We start from the raw sequence: 9,966 nt of genomic DNA, 5'->3' as shown, positions 1-9,966 counted from the left end.
TTTTTTTCTGATGGATATTGGAACATCTTATTTATACATTCGACGGTGGTTTATACTTTCAAACTAACATTCACATCAATTTAAAGTTTCCAATACATAAGATATTGTTGTAAGCACCGGACTGTTGATCCATGTCTGTGGGGTTCTGACCTTCTATGATTCACCGTGCAGCATTTAAGACCCCTTGATTGAAATTGTGGAATATTCAGATTCAGGGGGTTACATTAGCTATGATATATTCTTTGGTTTATTATTTTGCAGTTAACGCTTCTAACGCCCGTTCAGTTAATATTTTGAGTTTCACAAAAAAGTGGTTGCGATGTATCTGCACGTACATTTGTCAGGTGATCCATTATTGTTGAAATGGGCTGGTTGTACTATTTCTTAAATATAAAAAATGACATGATCATAATCATTTAATAAAAAATTGTTACGTAACTTAAATTTGATATTTATTGTGAAGAACAGAACAGACTGGGAGGTCACACGAGTTCAGAAACCTATTCAACTTTATTCAGCTTGTGTGTCTTTTTTCAACGAACAATTTAAAACTATCATCTGGCAGTGTACTGTGCCCGGATCACATCAGCTAATACTGCTTTTACAACACTCAGGCAATACTTCAGTGAATGAACTAGCTACCTTAAGACTGACCTTTTTCTGCATTTGGTGTAGTTTTGAATTATGTCTTAAATAAAATAACCATGCTTGCATATGGCATCCAGTCATTAAGAAAACTAAGCAAGAAACTTCAGTGGAATGAGGGGCTGCCTTTTCCCAAAGTTTGCTGAGGGGATGTCCTCCGTTTCAGTCCTTGAAAACATTTGGCTTAATACATTTCTGTAGTTAGATGTTACTATTAATGAAAAGGTTGCCCTCTTAAAAACATGTGGTTTAATATTTGATTTAAAAATATGAAAAGATATGAATAATAAAACATATGAATAATAATAACTTGATTGTACAGGACTTATCTAAACAATGTTAAAGAGTAAATCATGTTTATATGTATATAATATTCATAATTTAGTTGCAAGTGTGATGTCTGTCCTTTCAATGTCGTTTCCATCGTTCTTGTAATTTATTTTGTTGAACTCTTCCATAATCTCAAGCATTGTTTTTCCTTTTGTCTCTGGGACAAAATAAATCATAAATCCTGCACTGACAATGCAGTAAGCCACAAAGATCAGGAAGCAGTACTCTCCGAGTCCATCCTGCATAAAAACAGATGAAAACAGGCTGTTCAATTCACAGTTTATAGATATTAGGAGATAGATGTAGCCTATGTTCATGACTGGAAATAATGATACGTGGCGCATATATCTCACCACTACATAGCCAAATAACATCCCCACGAGGAACATGGAGAGCCAGTTGACCGTCCCACTGATCACGTAGGCAGAAGGACGCCAGGCTTGAAGAAAAAGGTCAGCGGGAAGAGCCATGGAAACACCGGCTAAAAGGAGATTTTCATTTATTTAAAAAATGCGTTCACAAATAAATATAATAAATCACTTGTGAGGACGAGCACAGGCAACAGAAAACTCACAGGGTCCAAGTCCATAGATGCAGATGACACAGAAGATCAGGGCGATGTTCACATATGGGATCGATGAATTCAAATCCTTTGTGAAAAAAGACGAGGATTTATCATTTTTCCTCCTCAGGACAGAGGGGAGGAGGAGGAGGACGCGTGGAATGATGGAGCACAGTTACCTTGATGGACAACATGGCAGTGAGTAGAGACATTGTGATGCCCATTAGTAAATAGCCATAGCCCATTAGCTTCTTCCTGCCAGCGCGATCTATCAGAAAAGACTGAGACACAACAGGGATGTTATAGAATTACACAACAGGCCTGAATTTACCCAACAGTGGTTCCCAGGAGATTATGTTTTCACCCTGTTCATTTGTTTGCTTGTTCGTTCGTTTATTCACTCATTCGTTTAATGGTTTGGTGGCTTGTGTGTTCGGTGGTGGCGGTGCACTCTCTATTGAGCACTTTTCTAATTTTCTGAGTGGTTTTGGAGTTGTGTTGTTTTAAGTGTGATTTGCATGATTCATGACAGATGTACTTACACACAGGGTTATGGCGATTAACTCTGTTGCTCCGATACCAATGGCCAAGTAATGCATCTGTTCCTCCGGCACTCCTGACTCCCGGAAGATGTCAAAGGCGTAGAAGTAGAGCTTAGAAGATGAGAAACCATTCAACTAGATGAGACGCATGAGGTGAGATTAGAACATGTGTCTCAGGGCGGCTGACGGGAACATACAGCGTTGATGCCGCAGAACTGTATACCAGCACAGGGGATGGCCAGAGTCAGCAGCTGCCACCTGACACAGCGAGAGGTCAACACGTCCTTCACGGTCTTCGCCTTCTCTCCCTGTGAGCTCAGTCTCTCTTGCTCCATGTCGTCCAACTCCTGCTTCAAGTCCTCCTCCTGCCACAGCCACTGCAGCGCTGTTAGATTAAATATTTGCCAGTGAACACATTCAAAACCATAGACTTGATCTGTGACGCAATCTGAACTTTCTCTCTCTCTGACAACTGCTCATTGAAGTTGTTGCAGCATCACAATCAAGAAGGTTTACAAATCCAGCCCTTCTTGTAAAGGCCGGCGCATGCTTCTGCAACTGTGACTGTGGCTTTTCGCGCAGCTGTGTTCGACGGAGTCGTTTTAATTTATGGTTCTCCAATGGTTGCGCGCATTGCAAAGCAATTCACCGCCAGACCACTAGGTGGAGTAAAGTTTTTTGTGGAAGACAACCCAAGAGTTGTGTGGCATTCGATGTCAACTGTTTAATTACATCGCCACTACAAGTGGTCATACTTTCTGATCTCTTCTGCCAAACACTCTTCTGTTCGGTCCATATTAGTTCTTCTAAATCTTCCGAAACCGGAAGTATGACTCCGGAAAGGATGTAGTTATCAGACCAATCACAGCCTTGTGGGCTGCGTGAGGCTTGCGTAGCTTTGCCATATAGTTAGAAAAATTGGGCGACGCATGCAAGTGGCACGCTGGTCCTTGAAAATGCAGAAGCATGCGCCGGCCTTTAAGTGTGAAATGCTGATTACAAAACTGTCCACTCACCTTTTTTGCAGCCTTCAGTGTCTCCTTTGTCGATGTAAAGGTATCGAGGCGCCTCAGGGAAGAAAAGCAGCATCGCAAACTGCAGGATGGCAGGAATACCACTAACAGCCAAGAGATACGGCCACATGTCCTCTGTTCCCATCATCTCCCTGAGTCAAACAGCGCTGGGTTAGAAAGACACTTAAATCCAAAGAGGCAGGAAGAGGGGGGCTATAATGGTAGAATTTGTATAATTATATGTTTTATTATTGTAAGAATTCACTACTGACTTGATGCCAATAATTTGACCCGTAACTTTGCCAAAACCAATGAAGATTGAGCTGGTGAGAGTCAGGAAACCTCTGAATTTCTTTGGCGAACTCTCCCCGAGGTACATGAGGTGAACGCTCAGGCCGAGACCTGTGGAGAAAAACAAAAACAACCTTTAAGAGCCTGACAAAATAAAGGAGAAGATGAGAAACATAACAAACACACAGGCATCATCAGAACATACCGACGTTATACCCATACAGGAATCGGCCCAACAAGATCATCTCAAAAGATTTGGATATGCGACTGAAGAGCATGAGCAGCGCAGCAACCATCGCCACAACATTGTTGAACAGGAGAGCTTTTTTCCTGAAAGACCAAAAGACAAATAAGGTATTTTATTAAATAGGATTGACCTAAACTTACTGCCACTGCTGAGTGCAATAAAGATGTTGAAACCTGAATTGTTAATCTCCGGCTGTTGTTGGTAATGTCCCAAGTTTGTACTTTGAAGTTTATGTTTCACAACCTTAAAGTCAACCTGGAACATCTTTTTTCCACATTATGGTAAATGCACGTGTTTCCAGAATGTTTGAATCCAGTGGTTGCAAATCACTGCAGCCCGGAGTGTGTGAACTGCAGCACTGACACAAAAATCTAAAACTGAGTAGATTAGTTCCTTCTGTCAGAGCCCGAATAAATAAATAAAAAATGTTGCCTTTGAAACAAGTTGTTTTTATCTTTTATTATTAATCATATTTTCCATCTTTGCAGCTGATAAAGTCCCTTGACGTGACCTTGGCGAGTTCCATCACGTGTCTCAAAACACACCAGATTAGTTAAACACTAAGGCTGAACGTTAGTGTTTTATTTTCTGGTTAATAAGCCGAAGTGGTGACTTTGGCTCCAAATCAGAAATTTGTCACGTCAGAGAGTTTTGAAGAGCAAAGACGTCAGCAAGTAATTGTTTAGTGTTCCCTATTAATTAACAGCCCTGTCGAGCATCACAAAAACAACAGTCATGATGCTATGTGTGTGTGTGTTTGTGTGTGCTTGTACTTCTATCTTTGTGGGGACAGTGACAAGTGAGGACATCACGCACCAGGTTGTGTTACAATAATAACAAACCCTGATTCACAGCCAAACTCAAAAAGTTAAGGTTGGGCGTTCAGGAGGGGTGTCAGAGTTTTTCTAACTATATGACAAAGCTATGCAAGCCTCACGCAGCCCGCAAGGCTGTGATTGGTCTGCTAACTACATTCTTTACGGAGTCACGTTTCCGGTTTCATGCCCCATAATACCGGCAGAAACCACAGAAGATTTAGAAGAGCTAATATGGACCAAATAGAAGAGCGTTTGGCAGAAGAGATCAGAAAGTATGACCACTTGTATAACAGAAGATCTGGGATAAATTTGTCCGCCAGAAAAAGGCTCTGAGGAGCAGCAGTGGCGATGTAAATGAACAGTCGACGACGACTGCCACACATGAAGGTCGTCTTCAACAAAAAGCATTAAGCCTGAAACATGCTTCTGCGTTTTCACGGGCCCGTAAGCGCAAGAGCCCTTCCGGGTCCCTTATGTGCTTATGTATCCCTCCTTACGTGCTGACGGGTGTCGACCCCCTTTTCCAAAATTTACGGCAAAGCTCCGCAAGCTCACTCAGCCCGCAAGGCTGTGATTGGTCTGCTCTACATCCCTTCTGGAGCTGCATTTCCGGTTTCATGCCCCATAATACCGGCAGAAATCACGGAAGATTTAGAAGAACGAATATAGACCAAATAGAAGAAGACGGCAGAAGATATCCGATAGTATGATCACTTGTATAACCTGTCACTGACTGGCGGATTTGTCCGCCAGAAAAAGGCTACGAGGAGCCGCAGTGGCTATGTAAATAAACAATCGACGAAGAAGAAAGAAGGCGTCTCTCAGGTCGTCTTCGACAAAAAGCATTACTCCGCCTAGTGTTCTGGCACGGAATTGCTTTGTAAGACGCGCCACGGTTGGGGAAGCATGAATGAAAACGAGTCTTGCGCCACAGCGGCGTGAAAAGACGCAGACGCAGAAGCATGTTTCAGGCTTTACTCCGCCTAGTGTTCTGCCGGTGAATTGCTTGGCAACACGCGCATCCATTGGAGAACCATAAATTAATGCGAGTCTGTCGACACAACTGCGTGAAAAGCCGCAGCCGCAGTTGCAGAAGCATGCGCCGTCCTTTAAGCCTGAAACATGCTTCTGCGACTGCGTCTGCGTCTTTTCACGCCGCTGTGGCGCAAGACTCGTTGTCATTCATGCTTCCCCAACCGTTGCGTGTCTTACAAAGCAATTCCGCGCCAGAACACTAGGCGGAGTAATGCTTTTTGTCGAAGACGACCTGAGAGACGCCTTCTTTGTGGGTGTGGCATTCGTTGTTGTTTATTTACCTTCTACCAGTCGTGTTCTCCATTACAAACACACGGTGAACCATGGCAGAGAGTGTATTCACGATTCCAACCAAACAACAATTGATTTAGATGGAGCTGCTGGACATTGAAGAGCAACTTCTTATAATTAGTCATCAGGAAAAGTGACTGGAGAGGAGACGGAGGCGTAGGTGGTCTGTACGGCCATTAAATGTACTCGGACATCGACGGGTTATAAAGGTGCTCATATTTTCGGACCTCTTCCGACAGGAGTTCTTCGCGGTTGTCCATTCTTCTTTTTAAAATCTTCCGTTGTTTCTGCCTGTATTATGGGGCATGAAACCGGAAATGCAGCTCCAGAAGGGATGTAGAGCAGCCCAATCACAGCCAAATTTTAGAAAAGTGGGGCGACGCCCGTCAGCAGGTAGCCCCCCCCCCCATTTAGAAGGAACCCAGCCCCACCAATCCCCATCACCCTGAGAGACTCCCCAGTCATCACTGTGGAGTCCTTCCACTTCCTGGGCACCATCATCCCCCAGGACCTCAAGTGGGAGCTGAACATCAGCTCCCACACCAAAAAAGCTCAACAGAGGATGTACTTCTTGCGGCAGCTAAAGATGTTCAAACAACCAAAGACAATTATGGTGCACTTCTACACCTGTAGAATCGAGTCCATCCTCACCTTCTCCATCTCCATCTGGTTCGCTACTGCCAATGAGAAAGGCAGACTGCAGCGTCTGCAGTCTGCCTGGTGATCGGCTGCTGAGAAGGTGATCGGCTGCAATCTGCCATCTCTACAGGACCTGTTTGCCTCTAGGACCCTGAGGCGTGCAGGCAAGATTGTGGCCTATCCTTCCAACCTCAGAGCCTTCCCACCCGGTTCACAAACTCTTTGAGGTTCTTCCCTCCGGCAGGAGGCTGCGGTCCATCAGTACCAAAACCTCACTCCACAGGACCAGCTTCTTCCCGGCTGCAGTTGGCCTTATCAACAAGGCCTGGGACCCCCATCTGACTTGGACTTTTATTCTGCCCCCACACCTCAAGGATATATCCTTTATATGTTTTTACGTTCATTGTATGCACCAACAACCAGAGCAAATTCAAGGTAGATGTAAACCTACTTGGCAATAAATACCTTCTGATTCTGATTCTGATTCTGGACGTTGGGGAAAGTGAGGACATTTTGTCCGGTCCTCATTTTCAAAGGGCTGTTAAAATTGTAAGACTTGGTTTTTCTGTTTGGATAAGGGTTAAGGGTTAAGGTTAGTCAGTTTGCTGTAATGGTTAAGATTGGGGTAAGGGGCTACGAAATGCATTATGCCACTGACTGTCCTCACAGAGATAGAAGTATGACAATAGGTGTCTCCGTCTGCCATTGGCTGTCTTTGGCGGACAGATTACTGAGTAAAGATCAGTGTCCCTCACCGGCCGTAGGTGACAGGAAGGCTGCCGCTGTGAATGGCCCCGGCCCAAGCTCCGAGGCTCAGCACAGCCACGATGAAGGACCAGATGAGCTTGTTCGAAGAGTCGGTCACTGGAGCGTCGTACCTCCACAACCACGTGTAGTTCACGAAACTCTGCACGTGCTGTGAAAAGGTCAAAGTCATAATGTTCATGTCCCTAGTCAAGGACAGAAAACTTCCGATAAAAAATGTATAATAGAAAACCTGCTTTTAGCCATTTTGTTATTGTATTAACATCCAGTATGGTGCGATGATGTCTCACCTCCTCAGGTGAGGCAATGACAGACACCTGAATCCCGTACTGAAATGATCCACCGATTCCCAACACCATCGACAGCGCGTACAGCCTCCAATACTGCAGCTGAGACGTAAAGTGGAAATCCGATATATACCTTTTAGTGACACAGTTTAGTGAACTAGACATTATAGGAGAGGGCAGAGAGTATGCAATGATTAATCTAATGCTTTACTGACACAGGGTCCAAACCGCTTTGTAATGATTATAAATGACGCTCATGATGCTCAGTCCTACGTCACTGTGCACTGGACCGTTCTGCTCTGTGACATATGCCTATTTAACCTTTACACCTTCACCTTCTTGTTATAAAGTTTTAAACTCTTGTAACTTACTAAATTATACTGCAACTTTAAGTACAGTTTTAAAGTACTTTTACTGTATTTATTATACTGAGAATTTTTTTTCTTTTTCTTTAACATTTTTCAGGTGATAATTATCAACTTTTTTTCAAATAGAACTAGAACTTGTTACAGAGTGTTTTTATGTGTGATTTTACTTTTACACAAGCAAATGATCTCAGTTCTTCTTCCACCATTGATACTCAAGCCATGCAGATAGTGTTTTGTCAAAGTCTTTCATCTTTAACATCTAAATCTTCTGTTGTCAGCTCATTACATAGATGTGAAGATAACTATATCCATCACCGACATTTTTCTGGTGTTCGTAGATATTTATCCCTATACTCATGATCACAATAACATGTGACTCATAATGCATTTTATAAATTCCATAAGATGATGGAAAATGTATCATCTGGTCTGATTTAATGTGACAAATATTTTGAAATGCTCAAGAATCATTTTTTACTCATGTTGAAATTTATCGTTACTATTACATGGCTGACACTGGAAAAAAAAAGAAAACGGAGAAAACCTTCTGTATTTACTTATAGCTGTATAATATAATTATTCTGCAAACGCATCATTTGTTTTAAGAATTTTCTCATTGTTTGGTTTGTTTCCCAACGTTGTCAAACTGATGAATATCATTTTACTTGCACTGTCTGAGAACAGCAATAAAACTTCCCCCTTGCTACTTATAGGATAATTAAGTACTTTAAACTCTGTATTCAAGTATTCAAAAATGCGCTGCCTAACAACACTCACTCACCTTCTTTGACGCGCCTTCCATCTTTTGCATTGACTCCCTCGATGCAGGATGTACGAGGAGCAGCGGAGCAGGATTTATGAAGGAGCCTACATGAAGTTACACATTCATAGATCTTAGTTGTCCATTAATGTTGTTACAGAGTGAGATTGTCATGTTTTGACGTATGTGACATGGATGAACACACGCTGCACTAGCTCAAACCAGGGGTCACATTTATAACCTTTGCGTACGCACAAACCGGGGCCTGAAACTTGAGTGCGCCACTTCTCACGCAAACTTTGGGGGAAACTTTAAGTATTTCTACGCAAACTCTGACCCATGCGTACGAATGTTTTGGAGAAAGTGAACGCGGCGCCGCAGACGTGAGGTGGCGAACTGAACCCAGGTTATTGATCCAATTCATCATTTACATTAAAACCAGTATCTTAGTTTTGCTCGAGCGACACAGCTGTTCCACAAGAACCTTTAAATTTAAAAAATGTATAAAACAAATTACAGCAAATTACGTTTAGATTCCATTCAACCGCCGAGTTACGCAACCGAGTCATTAATGGGTTTTAAGATTAAATCTTCTAACACTGTGCGTGTATCATCAAATCGCTGCAGCGAACAGTGAACACAGAGCGCACTGGAGCGATCACTTACAAGACATGACGAAACTTTCCAAACAATATCCCAGAGTGGAGCTGAGGATCCACAGATGAGAGGGAATCGGTCCGATGCTCCAGATAAATAAATACTGCCGCGACAGTGGGGCGGGGTTCTGCGATCCTTTTGTCTTATTTCCGACTCGGTTCTTTCTCTCGTCTTAACTCTCACACATTGTGTTCTCCACAGCAGCAGCGGGAGGGTGTCAGTGTATTGTCTTTATTGGTGACACCACTGCTGTCCCATAAAGTCACTCTTCACCTCCACCTCGCTTACTGACACCTCGATGTCACTGTCAGAAAGTTCCACTTCCTCTTCTCATCGCCTGTTGCCGTTACTCCGTCAGGACTCACGGTGGAAACCCATTGGTCGGTGGCATCATTTGATATTCGTGCTGTGCTTTGCATTGAACGTTTATGTTGGAGAGTGGGCGTGTGGATGGCGGATTTGGAGGCAGATCAACGTACGAACGTTTCCAGATAGACTGGAATCTATATAACGCGAGCATTGCCATTGACGAGAGGGCTGGCTCAAACCAATACACCAATGAAATACTGATCAAGTATGAGCTTGTGTAAATATGTCTTCATAAAGCTATATGCACATGCACATGGACGCATATGAGATGATGATGAGTAGTTCACTCATCAATGCAAATAATACTATATCTATAAAGCAGCTGTTTCATTTCTGCTGAGGGTCTG

General features: G+C 43.1%; 1 protein-coding gene across 1 annotated transcript; it reads right to left on the bottom strand.

Annotated features, from left to right (window-relative positions):
• Positions 1-301: 301 nt before the first annotated feature.
• LOC133961602 (solute carrier family 2, facilitated glucose transporter member 11-like) lies at positions 302-8,934 on the bottom strand. The gene is made up of 13 exons (XM_062396823.1): positions 8,931-8,934; positions 8,615-8,700; positions 7,469-7,567; positions 7,169-7,329; positions 3,589-3,713; positions 3,365-3,494; positions 3,096-3,244; positions 2,277-2,464; positions 2,080-2,190; positions 1,717-1,818; positions 1,550-1,625; positions 1,329-1,456; positions 302-1,214 (listed from the first exon to the last, which is right to left on the bottom strand). The coding sequence occupies exons 1-13, from the start codon at positions 8,932-8,934 to the stop codon at positions 1,020-1,022; spliced, it is 1,554 nt and encodes a 517-aa protein (XP_062252807.1). The 3' UTR covers positions 302-1,019.
• Positions 8,935-9,966: the final 1,032 nt, after the last annotated feature.

The sequence above is a fragment of the Platichthys flesus genome, chromosome 2 (genome assembly GCF_949316205.1).
Source record: "Platichthys flesus chromosome 2, fPlaFle2.1, whole genome shotgun sequence".
Lineage (NCBI taxonomy): Eukaryota > Metazoa > Chordata > Actinopteri > Pleuronectiformes > Pleuronectidae > Platichthys > Platichthys flesus.
Note: the sequence above shows the minus strand (reverse complement) of the source record. Positions and strands in the feature narration are given on the sequence as shown.

Excerpts from the sequence above, each read along its gene's own strand:
- LOC133961602 (XM_062396823.1), bottom strand. Across the intron at positions 3,245-3,364 it reads GGTCAAATTATTGGCATCAA|GGAGATGATGGGAACAGAGG; the intron begins GTCAGTAGTGAA and ends TGTTTGACTCAG. Across the intron at positions 1,215-1,328 it reads TGTTATTTGGCTATGTAGTG|GATGGACTCGGAGAGTACTG; the intron begins GTGAGATATATG and ends GTTTTTATGCAG.